Source organism: Triticum aestivum, chromosome 7A (genome assembly GCF_018294505.1).
Source record: "Triticum aestivum cultivar Chinese Spring chromosome 7A, IWGSC CS RefSeq v2.1, whole genome shotgun sequence".
Classification (NCBI taxonomy): domain Eukaryota; kingdom Viridiplantae; phylum Streptophyta; class Magnoliopsida; order Poales; family Poaceae; genus Triticum; species Triticum aestivum.
Genome location: NC_057812.1, coordinates 629527913 through 629551992, shown reverse-complemented (window position 1 = coordinate 629551992; position 24080 = coordinate 629527913). Strand labels below are relative to the sequence as shown.

General features: G+C 47.7%; 2 protein-coding genes and 1 pseudogene across 3 annotated transcripts; 2 read left to right on the top strand and 1 right to left on the bottom strand.

Annotated features, from left to right (window-relative positions):
* Positions 1 to 14863: 14863 nt before the first annotated feature.
* LOC123148784 (G-type lectin S-receptor-like serine/threonine-protein kinase At2g19130) lies at positions 14864 to 17916 on the top strand (annotated as a pseudogene).
* A 599-nt stretch (positions 17917 to 18515) lies between these two features.
* LOC123153598 (uncharacterized) lies at positions 18516 to 23157 on the bottom strand. Its single transcript, XM_044572643.1, has 4 exons — positions 22845 to 23157; positions 22678 to 22760; positions 18616 to 18838; positions 18516 to 18535 (listed from the first exon to the last, which is right to left on the bottom strand). Exons 1-4 carry the CDS (start codon positions 22924 to 22926, stop codon positions 18516 to 18518), a joined length of 408 nt encoding a protein of 135 aa, XP_044428578.1. The 5' UTR covers positions 22927 to 23157.
* Positions 19574 to 22278, top strand: LOC123148783 (G-type lectin S-receptor-like serine/threonine-protein kinase At2g19130). Of its 2 annotated transcripts, XM_044568268.1 has the most exons (2): positions 19574 to 19810; positions 19931 to 22278. In XM_044568268.1, the coding sequence occupies exons 1-2, from the start codon at positions 19680 to 19682 to the stop codon at positions 22089 to 22091; spliced, it is 2292 nt and encodes a 763-aa protein (XP_044424203.1). In that variant the 5' UTR covers positions 19574 to 19679; the 3' UTR covers positions 22092 to 22278. The 2 variants fall into 2 exon arrangements, with proteins under 2 accessions (XP_044424203.1, XP_044424202.1); XM_044568267.1 differs by having other exon boundaries at positions 19580 to 22278.
* Positions 23158 to 24080: the final 923 nt, after the last annotated feature.

Genomic DNA, 24080 nt, shown 5'->3' with positions numbered 1-24080 from the left:
CAATGCTCTTGCTATATATACAGCACTTAGCAGTTTTCGACCAAATCACCCACTTCTCCCCTGATGCCCCCTGCTCCTCCTCGTCGCCGTCGCCACCCGACGCCCCTGCTCCTCCTCGTCGCCATCGCCACCGACGCCGTCAGGCTGCTCGCCTTCGCCGTCGCTGCAGCCACCGACGCCGTCAGGCTAATCGCCTTCGCCGTCGCCACCGTTGTCGAGGCCACCCCAAACCCTAGAGAAGCAGCGTCGAGGCCACCCCAAACCCTAGAGAAGCAGCGTCGAGGCCACTAATTAATATTAGTTCTACGTTTGCCACTAATATATCCATCTGTCATGTTTGAATAATAATTGCCATGTTGTCAACATTTGTAGAAACTATGGACACCGCCTGAGACGAAGTACAAGAAGAGTTGTTGGGGGACATAATCGCACGAGGAAGTGATGCCGTCTGCTCGTTGTTTCTCAACGACACCGATGGTCTGGAAGCAGCTGGCTATGATTATGATGGCTCCGGTGACCTAATGCCGGTGCAAGAAGGAGATCGTGAGGACGGCTCCGGTGACCCAATGCTGGTGCAAGAAGGAGACCGTGATGACGTCTCCGGTGACCGAACCGAGTCCGGCCAGGTATATATATTAGTTAAGCTTCTGCTGACTAGCTAATTGATGCATTCATTGATTTGGTATGTACACATATTAATTAAGTCTTTGTTCTTTTTTCTAGCCCTCTGGATCGAGCACAACTTCGGTAAAGAGACGAGGCCCGAGCTCGGATGAAAAGTTTGAGATCATAGCAATTGCGCCCGACGGCCAACCGATTGAACCCCTCCGGACAAAGAGCGCATTTGTTGCTCAGTGCGGGGTTTTGTTTAGGGATAAGATCCCGATCAGCATCCAGCAATGGTTTAAGCCGGCTACAGAAGACCCTGAGGTGTCTTATGTCAATGATATGCAGAAAAATGATCTTTGGACTGAGCTGAAGTCAAATTTCACCCTACCGCCAGAGGATAATCCAGAGAAGCCAGTTAAAGAGCAATTAATCAAGTCTTTTGCTCTTAAGAGGATGGCAGAACTATTCAGGAGGTGGAAGAAAGAGCTGAATAAGTTTGTCGAAAATAATGAGACACCAGAATTCAAGGGCAGATATGAGAAGATCAGAGATCACTGGCCCGCATTTCTGGCCCACAAGACATCGGAAAAGAGTAAGAAGATGTCGGCGACAAACAAGCAAAATGCTGCAAAGAAGAAGCATCACCATCGCACGGGGTCAGGTGGCTACCTCGTAGCCTGGCCTAAGTGGGCCAAGACTGAGAATGATCTGGTTGATAAAGGGATCGAACCAGAGACAATTAACTGGCCAGACCGTTGCCAGACTTGGTTCTTCGGGGCTGGCGGAACCTTGGACCCTGTAACAGGGAAGTGCATTTGGACAAACGATCAAATGGACATACCAATCAGGAAGCTTCAGCAGTATATCGAAGCAGCGCAGTAAGGGACGTTCTTTCCAGACAGAGAGAACGACGAGCTCACAATGGCCCTCGGAAATCCTGAGCACCCTGGACGGACATGAGGCACGCTAGGCTCCATTCCGTGGAAGGTTGGGTTTCCGGACGCAGGCGGTTACAAATCCCATGAGAGGAGGAAAAAAGTTCCACAGACCCAAATGCAGGCGCTGCAAGCAAGGGTACAAGCGATAGAGGAACGAGAAGCAAATCACAGCAAACGTACTCTCGAAGCTTTCCCCGAAGCTACCCCGCCATCTCAGCAGAGAAGCAGCGTGGCTTCCACCGAGCTGCTTTAGCCGGAGCATGCCTTGACGGCTCCTGCCAGCTATCCCGTGGATGCTATCACGGAGTCTCAAAATTGCCACCTTATGACGCAATGGATGAATTTGAAGGTCAAGGCGGCTGTTGGCTCTGTTTATCCTACTGAACCCGGCGCAACTTTTCATTGTCGGCCAATTCCAGAAGGATATGCTAGGGTGATGGTGGATGAAATAACGGAGGGATTTGAGGACCTCCAGCTTGACCACCCTACCGGTGAAGGAGAGACTAGGCTGGGGTCTGCTCTGAAGACTCCATGCCTATGGCGGAAGGAGCTCATCAACCGTCCGAACTGGACGCCTCCGCCTCCTCCTCCTCCTCCGGCAAGTCAGGGCACTCTGCCTCCTCCACCGCCTCCTCCTCTGGCGAGTTAGGGCACTTTGCCTCCTCCACCGCCTCCTCCTCCGGCGAGTGACGATCAGGGCACTCGACCGGCTCCTTCTCCAGCGCGTGGCGGCACTCCGCCTACTTCTCCGCCTGCGCCGACGCGCCCGAGCAGTCAGCCTCCTCCTTCTCCGCCTCGTCAGCAAGGGCGGAAGAGACCTGCCGCCGCTCCGGCTACTCCGGTGCGTCGTAGTCCTTCTCCTCCGCCTCGTAAGCAAGTAAAGAAGACAACCGCTTCGTCTGCTCGGCCGGCGTCTAGCAGTACAGCCAGAGGCGGGAGGACATACAGATTCGGTCCTTCTTTGAAGACTCCAGAGAAGTTACCATACGAGAGGACCCCGGAGGAGAACGCCGAGATCGCGCGAACCGAAGTGGATGACTGGTTTCAAGGGTTGAAATCAAAGAGACATCCACCTCCGGAGGAGAAGGTAGATCCGGTGAAAGCGAAGCGCACTCTGGCTGCCCTGACAAAACCACCCAAGTCTCCGCCGAAAGGAAACTATGAGCGCAATATTGGAAAGGAATTTGCCGAAGCGGAGCGGTCGGGAAGTACTGTCAGTGATCAAAGGCTGAAAGAACGATGAGCTGGGAAACAAATTGCCCAGCTCGGCGAACAAGCGAAGCAATCGTGCCCCCCGCTCAAGGTGCCTAGCGACAACGTCGCTAATGATCCGAGGATGGTGTCCGGTTATAGCAATCTTGTCGATTACCTGCCCGACGATGTACATTATGAATCCATGGAGGTGCAGATACAAAGATACGAGTACGGGAAGCCTCTCATCAAAGATGAAAGATCTCTATCAACGATGATGCGAAGATTGCATGATTGATACTTGAAAATCTGCAGAGACTCTGGGGGGAGGAATACTTTGTATGTGAAAGTTAAAAAGGAGCATGACCTCGTTGGAATTGAACTGTTGCATGTTCCATTTGAGGAGTTCTTTCAGTTTTTCAATCAATTGGCCCTCGATAAAACAACGGTCACCTGCTACTGTCTGTAAGTAGTACTACTTCTGTCATTAAGTCTCTCTATATAGCTCAGCTCTTTCATTGCATGTATTTATAATCATCCTCACTATATTATGCAGATTGAAGATCGTCGAATTGAAGAAAAGACAAGTCGGTGATATTGGGTTCATTAACACATATCTCATAGATGCAACTCAGGTTAAATTTCATGTCGCAGATACCGAGGCCAACTTGCTACGATGGTTGGTAATAAATGAAAACAAAGATATAATACTCTTTCCTTACAACTTCAAGTGAGTGTTACTGTCTTGTGCGTATTCGGTTTCCCTTATATATATATATATATATATATATATATATATATATATATATATATTAGTCAAGGTTATAATAATGTAATTGATGAGTTATGCATGTGTGTGCAGTTACCACTATATTCTCCTAGAGATTAAGCTTGAGCAGGGACTAGTAAGTGTCTTAGACTCAAAACGAAAAGATCCCCAGGACTATGCGGACATGACTCAAATGCTCGAGAAGTAAGTTAAATCGATCATTATCCACCATATCAGCAACTTTGTTCATTTCCTGATACATCAAGTAATTGTTTTCTTTGTCTGGCAGGGTTTGGAAAAAATTCTCCAAAAAAGCTCCAGGACTACCGAAGAAGCTGCAATTTAGACACCCGAAAGTAAGTACTATAGTGGCATATTTCGCGCATCTCCTATTGATTTGGCACTCTTGCTTATCAGTTTGATTGACCTCTATTTCTTGTAAAGTGGTTGTGGCAGGAAAAAGGGAATGATTTCTGTGGATACTACGTTTGCGAGTCCATCCGCCACACAACCTGTGAGCGGGGCTACACTGACGAACAATATGAAGTACGTAAATAACAACATTCACAATTTTATTTTATTACCAACATTTGTGTTGAGTTTCATTCATTCATATATATATATATATATATATATATATATATTGACCCCCTTCTTCAAATTAGATGTTTCGGAAGCGGGATGAACTCCTAGCACCAGCTCGCATGCGAGCAATTCAAGAGGAATTGGCGGCATTCTTTCTTGACCACGTGATCGCTGAAGACGGAGAATACTATGTGGGCCATGAGTCCGTATGACTATATTTGTAAGAGATAATTATTGTATATATGTAGCCGGTAGTGTTGGATAGATATACGAGAACTTGTTGTTCGACCAATCTCTTGGAGAAGGAGAGGTGGTCGATATCACTTCTCTCTGTATGCATTTATGTTCATGATGATTTTCTGTTTCCTTCGTTTGCTTACTAGCTAGCTAGCGTGTCTAGTCCTCTCTATACGTATGTATAGTACGTAGCGTCGACCAAGCACAGACATAAGAGATGACACTTCTCTTTATTAATTATAGCTAGCTAATATAATATATGAAACACCTAAATTAACCCCCCAAAAACCCCCAAACCCTCCCCCCCCTTAAAAAAACAAAAACCCCAGCCATAGAAATGCTGACGCGTGGATGCCTATTGGTCCCGGTTGATGCCACCAACCGAGACCAAAGGGTCTCCTGGCTGGGCTTCGTGCACAGGCCACGTGGAGGCCCATCAGTCCCGGTTCTGGATTGAACCGGGACTAAAGGGACAGGGCATTAGTACCGACCCTTTAGTCCCGGTTCAGAAACCGGGACAAAAGGCCCTTACAAACCGGGACAATAGGCCCTTTTTTCTCTCGGTGATAAGTTATGGCCGTGAAAGCTGCGTGGTACTTGCAGCAGCTAAACGGAACTAATTAGCGGCGCGGCGAGTAAGCCAGCCATGGGGAAGACGCCGGAGAAGGAGAATCCAAAGGAGAAGAAGAAGCTGGAGAAGCTGCGGAGCGCGGCGCAGCGGCAGAAGGCGAAGCTGTACATCGTCGCGGCCTGCATCACCCTGCTCATCTGCGGCTGCCGGAGCAACAACAAGCAACCAACACAAAAGCGTACGTGTGTGCATTATACTATACTTATCCAGCCTGACAGTATATAATGAAGAGCCATGCATGCATACGTACGCACGTACAACACATGAACATCACATCAGAACTCCACAAGCATCAGTGCTATGATAGCTTTATCGAAAAAGGCTTTCGTCCCGCTTTATATTATAAAGCACATGTCCAAGCCAACAATCCACATAGGTTCAAACACACACACACGCCAAGTTCATACAAAACACAGGATCCATAAGCGTTAATGCTGAGGGCACAGCTCAACAAGCCCTAGAACAGAGATAAACGACTGCATCTAGTCGGGCTCCGGGGAGGGAGGGGACGGAAGCGGTGGCGCCAGGCGGAAGGCGAGCGATCGAAGGTCGGCGAGGAAAGTGTTGATGACGTCCCGATCCTGAGGAGCCGCCAAAGCTGCAGGTACCCACACATTTTAAAAATGGCGTCAGTAGCACGTCTGAGAGTGACCTTTTGGATGACAAGCTTATTGCGGACAGTCCACAGCGTCCAGGCGAGGACCCCTACGCAGAGCCAACGGATATGTCGGTAGCAAGGGGGGGAGGCATGGATCTCTGCGAGAAGGTCGGGGAAATTGGAATTGCACCACTGTCCACCAACCGTCTCGCGGAAACTGGACCAAAGAAACTGGGCCGTGGAGCACGCGAAGAAGATGTGGTTAGCGTCCTCCACCGTGCCGCACAGGGGGCAAAGCCCATCTCCAGGTCCGTTACGCTTGAGGACTTCGACTCCGGAGGGGAGGCGTCCACGGATCCATTGCCAAAGGAAGATCCTAATCTTCAGTGGCAGGCGGATATCCCAGATCAAACTGAAGGGCTCGGGGGCGGGCGAAGGCGCGATGGCCGCGTATAGGGACTTAGTAGAGAAGCGTCCGGAAGATTCTAGGCGCCAAGAGATGGCGTCCGGGGTGTCGATGACGTTCATCGGGAGAAGGGCGATGTCCTCAAGGAGGGCATCCCAGGCGGCCACTTCGGGCGGGACAAAAGGGCGGCGAAACGCGAGGTGCCCTAAGTCAATAAGGGCCGTCTCAACAGAGACCCGCGGGTCAACAGCAATGGCAAAGAGCTCAGGAAAGCGGGCGGCCAGAGGGGTGTCGCTGATCCACCGATCAAACCAGAACAGGGTCATGGACCCAGACCCAACCAAGATGGACGTGCCAATGCGAAGCACAGGGAGCAGCTGAATGACGGCCTGCCAAAACTGGGATCCGCCCGAACGCTGACAGAAAGCCAGAGGCTGTCCACGGAGGTACTTGTTCCGGATGATGGTGAGCCAAAGCCCTCCGTTACCATTAGCAATACGCCATATCCACCGGGTCAGGAGGGCGATGTTCATGCGTCGGGAGGACAAAATCCCCAGACCCCCCCTGGTCCTTGGGTTTACATATGTCCGGCCAACTGACCATATGGTACTTCTGTCTGTCATCCTCGCCAGCCCAGTAGAACCTGGATTGGTACTTGGCAATTTCCGTGTGCAGCGTTTCATGGAGGCTATAAAAGCTCATGAGGTACCAAAGAAGGCTGGCGAGAGAGGAGTTGATGAGAATCACACGCGCAGCCTTCGATAGCCAGCGCCCTTTCCAAGGCTTGACGCGATGTTGCATACGGGTCACCGTGAGGCGGAGGTCCGCCACGGTGAGGCGCGAATCACTAATGGGGATCCCCAGGTAGGTCGTGGGGAAAGTACCCAGCCAACAGTTAAGTCAGTCAGCGATAGCCTGAGCTTCCACCAGAGGGTAACCAAGAACCATCACTTCGCTCTTATCGAAGTTGATCGTTAGGCCCGACATCTGCTGGAAGCACAGGAGGAGGAACTTCAGGTTAGCCACGTCCTGAGTAGAACCTTCAACCATTATTATGGTGTCATCCGCGTATTGAAGGAGGGAGACCCCTCCCCCTCCGACTAGGTGGGGGACAATGCCGTGAATATGGCCGGCACCCTTGGCTTTGTCCAGGATGGCGGCTAGAGCATCGACCACCATGTTGAACAGGAACGGCGAGAACGGGTCCCCCTGACGCACCCCACAGAGAGTGGGGAAGTATGGCCCAATCTCGCCGTTGATGTTCACCGCGGTCCGCCCACAGGAGACTAATTGCATCACGCGAGTCACCCATCGGTCGTCAAAGCCCTTACGCAGCAACACTTCCCGAAGGAAAGGCCAGTGCACAGTATCATAAGCTTTATGAAAGTCCAGCTTCAGGAAGACAGTGCGATGTTGTTTCACCCGAACTTCATGAAGGACTTCATGGAAGACCAACACGCCATCTAAAATAAACCGGCCTTGGATGAAGGCCGATTGGTTCGGGTGAGTGATCGAGTTAGCAAGCAGGGTCACCCTATTGGCGTACCCTTTGGCCAGGATCCGGAATATCACGTTAATCACGATGATGGAACGGAACTGGCGAATATCAGAGACGCCCGGAACCTTTGGGATGAGGGTAATGATCCCATAATTGAGGCGTCCAAGGTCCATAGAGCCCGAATAGAACTCCTCGAAGAAGGTCATGACCTCAGGTTTGACTGTCTGCCAGAACGTAACGGGCAAGCCATCCGGACCCGGGGCCGAGGAGGGGTTCATTCCTTTAATGGCCGCGAGTACCTCTTCTTCGGTGAAGGGGGCAACAAGGGCCGCGTTGGCCTCGTCGGAAACCAACTCCACCCCCGTCCAAGTGTTGGGGGCGACACTAGCCCCACCCCGAGGGGTGGGGGTAAAGAGGGCTTTGTAGAAGCCGTCTACATGAGCCCGAATGGCCGCGGGGCGGACAAGGGGGGCGTCATCCTCCCACAAGCAGTGGATGGAATTTCTACGGCGTCGGCCATTCGCAACCGCCTGGAAATATGCAGTGTTCGCATCGCCGCGGAGCACCCATCTTTGGGTACCACGCAACCTCCAGTATGCCTCCTCATCTGTGTAGATGGAGGAGAGTTGATCCTCAAGATCATATCTCAGCATCCACTCATCTGGGGAGAGCCCGGAGGAGTCGGCCCGGGCGTCCAGAGCCTGAATAGCCAACAGGAGAAATCTTTTACGTTCGCGGAGGTCACGGCCAAGATTAGCGCCCCAGCCCTTCATGAATTGGTGGGCAAGCTTGGCGTAGAAGTGCCACGAGTCAACGGCGGACATGGAGCGATGGGGAGAGGCGCGAGCAAGAGTCCAACGAGCAAAGACCGCATGCCGAAAGCCGGCCTGGTTGAGCCAAAAGGACTCAAACCTAAACCGCGGCGGGAGGGGGGGGGGCTCGTCCGTAGAGGATAGGAGGAGAGGGACGTGGTCAGAACCAATTCGGGTAATCGCCCAGAGCGAGGTCAGGGGGCACCTCAATTCCCACTCCCGGGAAACTAGGACACGATCCAAGACGGATCGCGTCGGGTCGGCCTGGCGGTTAGTCCAGGTGAATCGCGCCCCCGTCCGCTCGATCTCCCGGAGGCCGAGCTCCACGATCCAGTCGTTGAACAACTGCATCCGGGGGAGGTTAATCCTATCATTATTCTTCTCGTCCGGAGAACAGATGAGGTTAAAATCTCCGCCCACAACTACTGGGAGGAGGGAGGCGGAGATCTTTTGGTGGAGCTCCGCAAGGAAGGTCGGGGAACGGCGGTGATCCGCCGGACCATAGACAATCACGACCTCCCATTTGAAGTTCAGAGCTCACTCAAGAATCTCCATACTAACGAAGAATTCGTCCCGGTCCAGAGATAGCTTTAGCAGCCTGAAAGTACATTTTTCTTCAGTTCAGAGATTTAATTATTTGGTGACAACAGTTCATGAGCTTCAACCAGTTAGGGGTGTGAGTCTAGTGATCTGTTGTATCTCGGTATCCAGCAAGGCCAGTTGCTCAGTTCAACCTGCATTTTTTTTTTGTACCGACATTTCAGTTGTAAACTCGTCCGACTCCTGCGATTATGAAATGCGCTCGAAAGCTGCTATCATCGATCTGCATAGCGGTCACGGACTGATCGATTCAATTTAATCATGGAGCTACAGGCTTTACTTATTACATTACATGATTGCAGGTCAGAAACGGGATAGGAAGAAGTAGCGGGCAGAAAACCGCAAATCGGCAAAAAAATAATACCACCATCATAATATATCTACTGAACTTGATTGGTATACCACAGTTTGAAGTTTGAACACGCCAATACAGTTGGTACTTGCCAATTAATTTGTTCCGCGCTCTGGGTCGCTCGTGGCTCGTGAGACAAAACGAAGAGAAGAGTCGGATGATTCAGGTCATCTCTTGTCTCCGTTCCGTTTCAAGTGACGAACAATGGAACAAAAACGAGAAGAAAAACATGACGAAGTCAGTAATAAGTAACCAAACGTGTGGAAGCCTTGGTTTGCACATGTAAATATACGATGGTGGTGCCTTTTTGCTAGTGTGACGAAATTTGAAGCTAGGCTGGAAGGCCCAAGAAGAGCCAAGACGCACACAATCCAGAATAAGACCATATTTTGCTTTCCCAGGTGATGATGCAGAACCCTACTAGTACTTTTCAAGGATTTGATCGGGGTTAAACGAAAACCACGAATCAGAATAAGATTACTATGTACTGCCCACTATTGGACTGTGAAATGAGTCGACCATTGTAGATTCGCCATGATGTCGATAAACTATCTATGCATGTAGAAGGCCAGCTCTGCCTGCGGCCCCTGAGATTGCCAGCGTTTAAAACTGATCGCTCACAGAGCTCCCTCGTATCGCTCCCTCCAGGGCGATCAGGAAGCCAACCCCAGCGCCCCAGCCGCCGCCCCCTCCCCCCCCTCTCCTCCACCTTGTCGTCTCTAGAGATGTGTGCCAGTTAAGCCCGGGCGCCGCCGGTGATGGGGACGGCGGGGATCTAGGCTGCAGCCCTGCGGTCTGGAGGGACCGGCGGCGCGAGATGGCCCTTCGGTCTTCGTCTTTCCCAGTGGTTCGACGCTGCTCCTATGACTTCATGGGGAGGGCGGATCAGGAGGGGATGTGGCCATGGTTGACTGGTCGGCGGCGCCTACGGTCATATCTGATCTGGCCCGTGCCGCTGGCGGTGGTGGCCATCTCCTCCGTCGGAGGTGGTCAACCTGAGGCTGGATGGTTAGATCTTGAGATCCACCATCTAGTTAGTTTCAGCTGCGAGTCGGGAAGACATAGTTGCCGGTGAAAACCGAGCCGATGACAGGCGATGGCGGCGTTCTGCGTCGTTACCTTGATGAAGGCATCATCGTGTAACTACTGTTGACCCACTCGTGCTGCTCCGGGGGAAACTCTAGGATCTAGTCTTTCAGATCGGACGATGACGGTACTACAGTGTCGTTTTCTCTCTTGGGACACCGTTTGTGAAGCAAAGCTAGAAGACAGAGGTGGAGGTGGAGCAGCTTCATCTTACACTAAGCTTTCAGTGAAGATGTTAAGTCATACCTGGCCGACAGGTGGTGATGCTGTTTTAGGCACCAAAATAAGGCACTGTTTTTCAGAAATTTGCCATGAAAAAAGTTTGATTTGACATGGTCAAATCTGACCTCAGATTTGTGGTGGAGTTATTGTTATTTTGAGATAGCAGATGATGTTAAAGATGGCACTAGGAAAATTTTCTGCCGTACCTGATGATGTAATAGAGCATCCAAATAGGTTTTCTTCTCCACAATTGCATACTATTAAAACTAGTAATATCATACTCATCTCAAATGAATCCAAAACAAATATAGCACAAATACGAATACTTAATTAGTATCTTACAGTTCATCAATCAACAACATCAAATTCAATCGGAACCACCATGCTTTGGCCTCTTGTTCTTGTGCATCATAAGATCAAAGCAATGTCATCCTCTTCGTCCATGTCATATTCCCCTTTGGACGAGGAATTATCCCACTGAGAAGATTCAAATGAGCTCATCTACAACACAATATGTTTCATCACAACTGTCGCACCAACAAAATAAAGAAATGATTTTTTTTATCTTTGAGTCTTTTCCTCGAAAACCCAATGAACACATAGAAGAGATGAATCGTATGTAATGTGATGGAGTAAGCCATCGAAAAAAACGTATAAATTGAATATAGATGGTGTTCTCTTTAATAATGGGTCGGGAGGCGCTGACGTTGTTCTCGAAAATGATAAGGTGGAAGCCTTTGCGGGAGTTTGTTTGCCCCTCCAAAACTTTTTTTATAGAAAATATGCTTGTACTCAAATCACAAATAATACAAAGTCCTTGATCTTTACAAGCACACCGTAACACACACACAAAGAATCGGAATAACAAAGAACACCCTAAAACAACCAATAAAACACAAAGATTTCGGAAGCTTCGTGTCATCATTCCTAAACCTTACGAGAAGACCCCTGCAATACAAGAATCCGTAACCATACCCAAGCAAGTCATCATCTTCAACCATGGTATAATCATCGCCACATTGCTTCCCCTTTTCTTCGCTCTGGCACCGAAAAGACAAGGACACACATGCAGTGGCGGAGCTAGCGAATTGCTAAAGCCCGGGCACATTGTGAGCTAAAGTATATTTTTGGCTTTCCAAAAATCCCAAGTATCACATATCTCACAATATGCTCAATTCTGAAATTTGAACAAATTAATCTAATTTGAATCGACACAACCAATGTTAAATTGCATATTTTTTCATTAAATTGCAGAGAATGACTCACATAATAGTCGCGTGCCGTGATAGCCCTCTCTTACAGTATGGTGCTAGCTGCCTCTTGGTGATCGTGGCTTTGTGTGGCAGTGCTGTTGGCACGCCTGAAGAGCCACCGCCCGCCCGAGCTGGAATGAAATTTCCACGAGGAGCCGCTGCCTGGGCGCTTGCACTTTGGATCGTACATGACCCTCGCCCACCTTGCCCGACGGAGTAGTGGCCCTGCCGCGCGCCAACACTATTGCGGCTCACCCTTCATCTATGCCCTCCGGCAATCCGTCTTCGAGAACGGAGTACCGAGCTAGGGTTTGGGCGTGCCGCGCGAGCGCCCGCTCCCATCTCCCTGATTTCCTCGTCTCTGCTTGACAGGCAACAAATCGATCGAGTGGTCTCCTGATTTTCTCGAGTTTGTTGTAGCCCACGATAGGATAGGGTGCATGACCCCCTCCCTTCTGGTTGTTCTAATAAAAGCCCAATAGACAACAAAATGACCACGCTGGCCGAGTTATAGAGCAGTTTTCCTGTTTGCAACGTATCTTCACGAGTTTTCAGCGTATACGAGCAAGTTTTGCAATTCTTGCGGCTTCCGGAGCTCGCGGACGTTTTGAAAAGTGGTGGCGTCGAGCCCGGGCACGTGCCCAGGGTGCCCGGACGGTAAAATTGCCCCTGCACACATGTGCATCCAATATGCATGCACCAGGCTTCGTCATCTATGACTTTGAGTACCGCTATATGCGCCCCTTCCAGATGGAAGAAAACTAGGATCCGACTCCGGCTCCACGATCAGGCCAACTGCCCGGGCAAAGCAGAATATCCTTCCAGTAGCAACACAAAGAAGGACTATCCGTCTGCACACAACCACCACCCATCCGAGGACCAACCCGGCTAGTCGGTCGACCTCTGGACACCAAGCCTGTGACCTCAACAAGATCTGAGGATTCGCCACCCCGCTTGCTCCTAGACGAACGCAAGAGCTCAGCCTGACCATGAACGACGCTCGAGGAAACTTATTCAGACGCGTCGCCGCCGCAACGGCGTCGATAGTGACTCACGCAACCCTAACCCTACTGAGAACCCACCTGATGCACAGATCCGACGTTCCCCCTCCCTCCCACCGCCGGAGCGGCCGATGGAGGGAGAGGGAACCTGCTGCGGCGCCAGCAGCTCGCAAAGGAAAGCAGTGGTTGCCTCCTTTCTGCCTCGCTACGATCCACTCTTTTCGGAGGCAGTTGGTTCGTCAGGGCAGGTAATAGAAGGCCTTGGGTGTGTTCCTGTTCATTGAATTTGATTCTTTGGAACTTGTTCAAGCTTTCAACGAAATTATCCAATTTTGGAGCCCATACTTAGCAATTCTTGTAGATTATCTCGATTCTTTGGAACTTGTTCAAGCTTTCAACGGAATTATCCAGGTTTGGAGACCATACTCATCAATTCTTGCAGATTGCGTCGATTCTTTGAAAGTTGTTCAAGCTTTCACCGGAATTACCCAAGTTTGGAGCCCATACATACTCATCAATTCTTGCCATTGTTGAGGAAATCGTTAACTGGTAACTGCTCGGTTGGCTGGCGAGTAGGGGATTAATAGGCTAATCGGCAAGTTAATCGGCCATTTAATCAATTAATCGGACGATTTATCAGTTTATCGGCTACTCGGTGACCCTATGAGTAGAGATTAATCGGCAAGTTAACTGGTTAATCGGATGAATTCTTAAACAGGGATTCTTGCAGATTGTTTTCAGCTAGCATAAGCCCATACTCAGTGGTTCTTCCAGATTGTTTTCAGATAGCATACAACATTGGCAAAATATCATTGCACCACTGCAATCTGGAGGCTATTGTATGGCGCACAATTTAGATAGACATATATCTTTTTTGAACTCTTCTATATTTTGGGACAATGACCCCCTAGTTTTATCGTTCCGGATGTAAACGATCTATCTGTATTTAAGTTGCAATAAAGTGCGACATGAAGGCTTTCCCTTAAAAAAAGCAGAATCATTCTTTTTCACATGTAAATGGGCTGCTACATTAGCTGCCCTATGAACAAAACTGAACTGAAAACCAGTAAACCTGCTACTGCTGAGGTCCTCAACTTCCTTCAGGACTGTGCAACTTCCCATATGTCATCACCATCATTGCTCCATAAGTCCAAAGGGACACGGGCATCACTCTCAAGCATTACCTCGGTCATTTTTACATCAACCTCTATCTGAACACCACATCGCAAAGACATTGGCAGCAGTCTTCAGTCTTCCATTTCCATCCGTCATCAGACACCCTGTAGTAGCCTCATAGCCAACTTGTTGAAAACTAGCATCAACATTGATTTTCACATAGTCCGCATCAAGAGGCTTCCACACTACACAAGTACACTAATCTTCTCTGTGTCTTATATATTCTCGACTCCGGCGACCTGTATCTGTTATTTTCCTGAATTTATGAGCGGCATAACTCCAGTGAATAGACACAAAGTTAGTAGGTGATGCATTCCCGTCTTGTTATTCTCTTGTTCTCACAAGGGTTTATCATCTTGTGAAGTTTTAGGTCCAGATTCAGAGCGCAGCTCATGAAACAAAACAGCAAATTCAGTTGCGATAGTTTTATCCACAACCTGGTTTGAATTAACTACTATCCATACTATGTTTTGTAACTTCTTTCCTATCAAGCTAGGGTTTTAAATGGCATCTGAATTTCCGTGATATGACAAAAAATCACAACCATGTCTAAAGAAACAGATTTCCAGAGTGAGGCCACAAGATAGTCTTCTATGCCTACAGGGATGCACTCAGTCAAAGCACGGAAAGAAAAACACATATATTTCTAGTATTATGTCACTTTAATTGAAATCCCTTTAAAATTCAACAGTATTGAAAAGCTAAAGTAAAGGAATATTCCGAAGCGGTTGCACTCAATGCACAAAGCAATAGTGTAAACTAATTGTGCAAATGGATCCGTACGAAAATAATTCTATAGGCTGCAAAACCCCGCAAATAAAAAAAAGGTTCATCCATATAGAAAAAATTAATAGATTTCTTCGGACAGAGAGACAGGAGCAGGACCGACAATAGGTACAAGGCTTTCTTTCTAGATCAGCAAGGGTCGAGCTGTAGCCAATACAGGAAAGGAAATAACAGAAGTTCGTGAGATTACATAGTGAAGTGCATATACAGAAGTAAAAGCAATCAGATCAGCTACAGAGTTATAGCCTCATGAGAAGTACTCCCTCCGTCCCATGGTTGTTGCCCTCTACCAACAGTCTGATCAAAAGAACACTTTACAGCAGTGTATAATATCAACAAAAACTTAACATGATTTGTATTAACTGGCGTTTACTTTTCCTTCAAAATATGGCACCTTAAGATCAAGCTAGAGCCTGAAGTGTCCACATACCTGTCATGTTGTGATGGCGAATACTTTGATCTCATAAGGTCACACCCACGCATTTTTCTTTGTTCAGCCCAGTCATCTCCACTCTCCAGTCTCCACCACGCAACCCAGTCTAAGCAAGTTTTTCGTTGCTGTCAAAGTAAAAAAGGAGTCCAGAATAAGACTGTTGATGCTACACAGTTTTCCACCGGTTTGTATGGTTGTCATGAACTCTTTGACTTTTGGCTCCACCGTGCCTTTTACTGCTATGACCAGGCCATTGAGGCTTGAGCATTTATATCTGCAGTATCTGCATCTTCAGGTTTGCCATCCACTTCAGTTCATCATGCATCTCCTCATAGATTTCACCTTGCTCCTCTTCCTGTGCACCCAAGCAAATTCTGCCGCGACGGACGCCATCTTGGCCGGCCAAGCACTTACTGTCAACGACAAGCTCGTCTCCAAAAATGGCAGGTACGCGCTTGGTTTCTTCAGCACAAGCAGCAGCAAACCCTCCCAAGACACCACCAACTGGTACCTTGGCATATGGTTCAATACAGTCCCCAAGTTTACTTCTGCATGGGTCGCAAATAGGGATACACCAATCAAGAGCACCACCGCACTAGAGCTCACAATCTCCCATGATGGCAACCTTGTCATCTTAAAGCGGTCCACCAAGTCTATAATCTGGAGCACACAAGCAAACATCACAAGAAATAGCACCACTGCTATGCTTTTGAGTAGTGGAAATCTCATCCTGACAGACTCTCCAAACTCAGCAGAGGTTCTGTGGCAGAGCTTTGATCACCCCACAGATACACTTTTCCCTGGGGCAAAGCTTGGATGGGATAAGGTCACTGGCCTGAACCGTAAGCTCGTCTCTTGGAAGAACTTGATTGACCCAGCTACCGGTGTGTACTGTCATAGGTTAGACCCCAGTGGTGTCAATCAGTTATTGCTTACACCATTGAACTCCTCCATACCATATTGGTCGAGCGGTGTATGGAACGGCAAATACTTTCTCTCAATAGCAGAGATGACAAGCAGCAACCAAGTTTCGAACACAACATTTGTCCACAACGACCAAGAGAAGTACACGGTATTTAACTTAGTCGATGAATCTTTGGTTACTCATTTTGCAGTTGACATCTCAGGTCGATTAAAACAATCCATTTGGTTGGAGAGTTCACAGGATTGGACAATGATCTATGCCCAACCAAAACTTCAGTGTGATGTCTATGCAATCTGTGGACCTTTCACAATTTGCAATGATAATGAGCTTCCATATTGCAATTGTATGGAGGGCTTCACCATAACATCCCCCGAGGATTGGGAGCTAGAAGATCGAACCAGTGGCTGCTCAAGAATTACTCCGTTAGAATGCATTAGCAATAAAAGCACAAGTCATACCACAGACAAGTTCTACTCTGTGCCATATGTTGAGTTGCTGCAGAATGCCCCAAAGTCGAAGCTGCTGCAAGCCCGAATGAGTGCGCTCAAATTTGCCTGAATAATTGCTCTTGCACCGCATATTCCTTCAATGATGAAAAATGTTCTATCTGGCATAATGAATTGCTCAACATAAGAGCACTACAATGTAGTGGTAGTACATGTTCAACCGGAGAAACTCTTAATCTTCGTGTTTCTGCTAAAGATTTCCACAGATTGACAAACAACAGAAAGGGGATTGTTATTGGAGTTGCAACTGGTGCAGGCATTTCTGCTCTAGGTTTATGTGCACTTTTTCTCCTGGTAATGATTTGGAGAAACAGACGTAAGAGCTCTAGCCATACACTGGATGGTGTTCAAGGTTGTAACAGAATCATTGCATTTAGATACACTGATTTACAGCGCGCCACAGCAAAATTCAAAGATAAGTTGGGGGCAGGCAGTTTTGGTTCTGTATTTAAGGGTTTTTTAAATGACTCAGTAGCTATAGCAGTGAAAAGGCTTGACGGTGCTTATCAAGGAGAGAAGCAATTCAGAGCTGAAGTGAGCTCAATTGGAGCTATCCAGCACATCAATTTAGTTAAGCTTGTCGGTTTCTGTTGTGAGGGTTCCAAGAGGTTGCTTGTTTATGAACACATGTCAAATCGCTCTCTTGATGTCCATTTATTTCGAAACAATTCGACGATATTGAGTTGGACTATTAGATATCAGATAGCCATAGGGGTTGCTCGAGGTTTAGCCTACTTGCATGAGGGATGTCGAGACTGCATCATGCACTGTGATATTAAGCCAGAAAACATACTTCTCGATGATTCATTCATTCCCAAAGTTGCAGACTTTGGGATGGCAAAGCTTTTGGGAAGGGAATTCAGCCGAGTACTGACTACAATGAGAGGAACTGCAGGGTACCTTGCACCTGAATGGATCAGTGGTGTTGCTGTTACACCAAAAGTCGATGTGTATAGCTATGGGATGATGTTGCTGGAAATTATATCCGGAAAAAGGAACTCAAGTGCATCATGTTCTAGTGGTGGCAATTTTGATGTTTATTTCCCTGTTCATGCCGCACACAAGCTTCTTGAAGGAGATCTTGGGAGTTTGGTAGATCAAATGCTACATGGTGATGTCAATCTGGATGAGGCTGAACTGGCTTGCAAGGTTGCATGTTGGTGCATCCAAGACAATGAGCTTGATAGACCAACAATGGGACAGGTAGTTCAGATTCTTCAAGGACTAGTTGAGATCAGGATGCCCCCGATACCAAGACACCTCGAAGCCATGGCTTAAAGCTCAAATTCAATGTGCTCCTAATCTTTTTGTTTAAGGGAATCTAGATGGATTGCATGTTTAAGAGGTCATGACACAGATGTTTATATTTTAAAATTACAGTTATATTTGCGAATTGTTAGAATGGCAAAGTTCTGTAGGAGTGTGTTGAGTACGGGTGTGTTCACGATGATGTCCTGTCCTGCGTGAGGGACTTGCTCAATTCAACATGCTCCTAATCCTTTTGTTTAAAAGGAATCTACATGGACTGCATATGAGAGATATTATGATATATATATATATATATATATATATATATATATATATATATATGTTTATATCTGAAATCATAGATATATTTGCGCATTGTTAAGATTATCAGGTTTCACAATGTAAGAGTGTAAATTTCTGTAAGAGTGTGTTGAGTATGTGTGTCGAATTATATAAACAGGTTAAAAAAGAGTAAATTACACTTTTTACCCCTATGTTTCATGACAGATTTTACCCATTTTTTGAAAAAAAATCTCAATTTATAGAACCCCGATTGATGCACTTTGTAGTTTCATCCTTCTGGGTGATAGCAAGCTAGGCTCAGCGAAGAGGTTGCAGAAATACTCACCTGAGCACGCGAGACGGCGACGATCTCAATCTCCGATGCGGGGACCTGGAAAATTAAATGAGGAAAGAATTAGATTGAGTCGAATGCGGCACACTGTGACACGACTAGAAATGGGCGAGGCTCACCGGCGGGGAGGGGGGGGGGGGGGGGGGACGGGGGGACGGGACGGACGAGGCGAGTCGGCAGGCTCGTCTGCGGGCGCTGGGCCGGAGCGTCTGTGCAGGCGGCGGCTCGGGTAGATGGGGCAGAGGGGTCGAGCGCGACGGCGCGGGGAGAACTGAAGGAGGCTGCTGGATTTTGAGAAAGAAGCTGACAACTGAAGAAACGGGCAGCTTTCTCAACAGCTAGCTGAAGAACAACAGTGCAGAATATGTAAAACCCAATTGCTTGAATCCAGGTCTTTGATATCTCAGGTTTTATATCCAAACCTGAGCCAAAAGTGTTAGCAGTTTAATTAGGATTACATTAACCACTTGTTCCTTATAAACGGGAATTACATGTGAAACCGTAAAAATCAACACATAGCCCACACTCTGAAGTAGTAACTGAACAAGCGTTCGACTAGTGAATGAAGAATCCAGGTTCCTCACAAGGAGGGTGCGGGCTCTCATCCCGCTGTGCTGCTGACCAGGGCAGGGCGTCGCAGCTTTAAAATGTTCTACTCCCTCCGATCCGTATTAATTGTCGCTGATTTAGTACATTATATTTTTACATTGCTATCTTGACCATATGCCATTTTAGTTCTACATATACGATCTTCTCGTGTGAGCCGGAAAATTTTGTAGCCTTCCAAAAGAGAGAAATTATATACGACTTTGATTGATGTGATATCATAAACTGTATTATGTACTTATAAGGCAGCTTAAGAAAAGAGCACCCCAAGTGTGACATGCCTTTGTTGGTCATACCTTGATGTGAGCCGGCAACCAATTGCCTGGAGCTCATGCTCTCATTCACTCCTCTGCTCTGCACCACACAAACCCAGTCCACAACAAGACCAGACTGCCCTGCCGTGGGTAGCATGCACTAGATCATCACCACATGATAGTATTCGTTCAGCTAATTTGGCTGCTGTGCTTGACTGTTGACTCCACGGTGCTTATCTACTGCCATCACCACTGAGCACCCAACTTAATTACATCTGTGGTCTCTTCTGCAGCTGCAAGCTTGCCCTCCTCTTTAGAACACCATGCCTTTCCTCCCCATTGTTTTCACCTTGCTCTTCTTCCTACGCGCCCCAGCAAGTTCTGCCGCGACGGACACCATCTTCGCCGGCCAAGCACTTGGTGTCAACGAGAACCTCGTCTCCAAGAATGGCAGGTACGCGCTTGGCTTCTTCAACACAAGCAGCAGCAAACCCTCCCAAGACACCACCAACTGGTACCTTGGCATATGGTTCAATACAGTCCCCAAATTTACTTCTGCATGGGTTGCAAATAGGGACACACCAATCAAGAACACCACCTCACTGGAGCTCACAATCTCCCACGATGGGAATCTGGTCATCTTAAACCGGTCCACCAAGTCCATAATCTGGTCTACACAAGCAAACATCACAAGAAATAGCACTACTGCCATGCTGCTGAGTAGTGGAAATTTCATCCTAGTAGACTCTTCAAACTCATCAGAGGTTCTGTGGCAGAGTTTTGATCACCCCACAAATACACTTTTCCCTGGGGCGAAGCTTGGATGGGACAAGCTCACTGGCCTAAACCGTCGTCTAATTTCTTGGAAGAACTTGAACGACCCAACTACTGGTGTGTATTGTGATGGGTTAGACCCCAGTGGTCTCAATCAGTTCTTGCTTACACAATTGAACTTCTCCATACCATATTGGTCGACCGGTGTATGGAATGGCAAATACTTTGCCTCACTTCCAGAGATGACAGCCAGCAACCCAGTTTTCACTGCAACATTTGTCAGCAATGACCAAGAGAAGTATTCGACTGTTAATGTAGTCGATGAATCTATGGTTACTCGTAATGTAATTGACGTCTCAGGTCAAAGAAAAGCGTTCATTTTGTTGGAGGGCTCACAGGATTGGACAATGATCTATGCCCAACCGAAACTTCAGTGTGATGTCTATGCAATATGTGGACCTTTCACAATTTGCAATGATAATGCCCTTCCACATTGCAATTGCATGGAGGGCTTCACCATAACCTCCCCAAAGGATTGGGAGCAAGAAGATCGAACCAGTGGGTGCTTGAGAAATACTCCGTTAGACTGCATTAGCAACAAAAGCACAACTCATACCACAGATAAGTTCTACCCTGTGCCATGTGTTCAGTTGCCCCAGAAAGCCCTAAAAGTAGAAGCTGTGGCAAGTGCGAGTGAGTGCGGACAAGTTTGCCTGAGCAACTGCTCTTGCACTGCATATTCCTTCAGTGACAAAAAATGTTCTATGTGGCGTAATGAATTGCTCAACATAAGAGCACTACAATGTAGTGGCACTACCAATTCAACAGGGGAAACTCTTTACCTTCGTGTTTCAGCAAATGATTTCCACAGACTGAGAAACAACAGAAAGGGGATTGTTATTGGAGTGGCAACTGGTACAGGCGTTTCTGTTCTATGTTTATTTGCACTCATTCTCCTGGTAATGATTCTGAGAAACAAAAGTAAGAGGTCTAGTCATATACTGGATGATGTTCAAGGTTGTAACAGAATCACTGTATTTAGATACACTGATTTACAGCGTGCCACAACAAAATTCACCGATAAGTTAGGGGCAGGCAGTTTTGGTTCTGTATTCAAGGGGGTTTTAACTGACTCGACTGCCGTAGCAGTGAAAAGGCTTGATGGTGCTTATCAAGGAGAGAAGCAATTCAGAGCCGAAGTGAGCTCGATTGGAGCTGTCCGGCACATCAATTTAGTTAAGCTTGTTGGTTTCTGTTGTGAGGGTTCTAAGAGGTTGCTTGTTTACGAACACATGCCAAATCGCTCACTTGATGTGCATCTATTTAGAAACAACTCTACAACGCTGAATTGGTTTGTCAGGTATCACATAGCCGTGGGAGTTGCGAGAGGGTTAGCTTACTTGCATGAGAGCTGTCGAGACTGCATCATACACTGTGATATCAAGCCAGAAAACATACTTCTTGATGCTTCATTCATTCCAAAAGTTGCAGACTTTGGGATGGCAAAGCTCTTAGGAAGAATGTTTAGCCGAGTCTTGACTACAATGAGAGGAACTGCAGGGTACCTTGCACCTGAATGGATTACTGGAGTTGCTATTACACCAAAAGTCGATGTTTATAGCTACGGGATGGTGCTGCTGGAAATTATATCTGGAAAGAGGAACTCATGCGCACCATGTACTAGCGGTGGCAACCTTGATGTTTATTTCCCTCTGTATGCTGCACATAAGCTTCTTGAAGGAGAAGTCGGGAGTTTGGTAGATGAAATGTTACATGGTGATGTTAATCTGGACGAGGCTGAACTGGCTTGCAAGGTTGCATGTTGGTGTATCCAAGATGATGAGTTTGATCGACCAACAATGGGAGAGGTAGTTCGGATTCTCGAAGGGCAAATTGAAATCGGGATGCCCCCGATACCAAGACTGCTTCAAGCTATGGCTGGGAACTCGGATATAGCATGATCCTAATCCTTTTGTGTAAGGTGTTATAGTACATTTGTCTACATTACAAAATTTAGATGTTATATTTGTTACTGTTCAAATGTAGTGCCTACCGCTGGAGACGCAGTTGTATTTCATAAAATAAAATTGTAAAGTTTGAATGTACTCTGTACTATTATACTTTCATGTATGGATCCATATCGAAATAGGTGCCATAGATATTTCGGTTTTTTTTTCTTCCGATTGAAAATTTCTCAATTTTAAGATCCAGTGTCAAAGCTTATTTAAACCTTATTTTTGTAACTAGCATTGTGTGGTATGCGGACATCATCTTCATATATAATGGTAGCTATGCTGCCATCGGGAAAGCTCAGCCATACTGGCATGCTACTGCCAAAATAACGTGTGCAGTTAAATGGTCCAACAGCCTATAGTTAGCAGAAACTAGCAAACCGAAACGCCGAGGCATATGCAGGCGTCGAATTCGACGGCAGCAGTAATCCTTTTCTATACTAGCAAACTAAGATGCACAAAAATGGCAACAGGGTCAATGACAGGGAGTACAACTGTACAAGAGTTCGAGCGAAAAGGTTGCTCCAAAACTTACCAGAGCACGAGAAACATACGGTAGCGGCAGATTGCGCCGGACGTGACGAAGACGGCGACGATGCCGATCACCGGTGAGAGGTCCTGGAAAAATCAAATGTGAGAAAAGAAAATTATATGTAGGCTGATGGCGCACTGTGACGCTAATTGAATCGCCAGGCGCTCGACCGCGGGAGATGGGTCCGAGGCAGCACCATGCCCGCGTGCAGGCGGACAGATCACGCGGGAGGGCGAGAGGAAGCCCTTTCATACTCGGGCGCGTGTAGAGCCGGTAGATCGGGGTCGAGCGCCGGGGAGGGGAGGCGGCCGGGGTGGAGGCACTGGGTGGGACGCGTGGGAGGCTAGGTAGGTCGATGCGACGAGGAACGGAGGAGGGCTACCATCGCGCCGTGATGTTGGTGATTGGCGAGAGCGGCTCTGCTTCGCTGGCGCGGGCAACAGAGAAGGCGAAGCCCGAGGTTGCGGATAGATCTGACGAGCGGGCCCCCGGTGGCAGCGGCGTTGACTCGGCCTCATTAGTTAATAAACTACCTAAAACCTAAAAAGTGTGCGCGCACTAACTAACCGAACCGGGCGGCCGCTTCCTGGCCCGGGTGCACCAGGCGCCACCTGGTCTGGATTGGCCCCGCGCCGCGGGCGTGGGCGGTTTGTCCATATCCAGACGTGGGGAGGCCCACATGTAAGCCGTGGAGGAGGGAGGAGAGGGGGTCGTGGGTGACGGTTTCGAAATCTGTGCCTGAAATCCCTCGCCCACAACGGTGCTCTCTCCCTATTCCATCTTTGTCTTCGTCCTTGCCAGCCTCTCCACCGAACGGGCGCGATACGGGGGAGTCGCGGTAGAGTCTGTATTTACAAGAAAAAGTGAGTAGGAGCTCTGTAGCATTTCCGATATTATATGTGCATGACATATTGTTGATTGGAAATAATATAAATTTTTTAGATAGTATAAAAGGATAGTTGAATAAGAATTTTTTAATGAAAGATCTCGGTGAAGCTGCTTACATATTAGGCATCAAGATCAATAAAGATAGATCAAGACGCTTGATAAGATTTCAATAAGTACATACCTTGACAAGATTTTGAAAAAGTTTAGAATGGGTCAGTCAAAGAAAGAGTTCTTGCCTGTGTAACAAGGTGTGAAGTTGAGTAAGACTCAAAACCTGACCACGGTAGAATATGGAGAGAGAATGAAAGTCATTCCGTATGCCTCAGCCAATGCTAAACAGTAAAAAGGAGCTACTCACGCCCCTCCACAGCGTTTTGAACTCGTCAGCTGTTGGATCCTTATACGTACGCTCCAGATCTACAGATCGCTGAACCTCCCCCACGCATTGCTTTTTTTACCACGTCACAGGCGCAACCAGCTCACCCAACCGTAACCGGGCCGCTGCTCCGCAGGCCGAC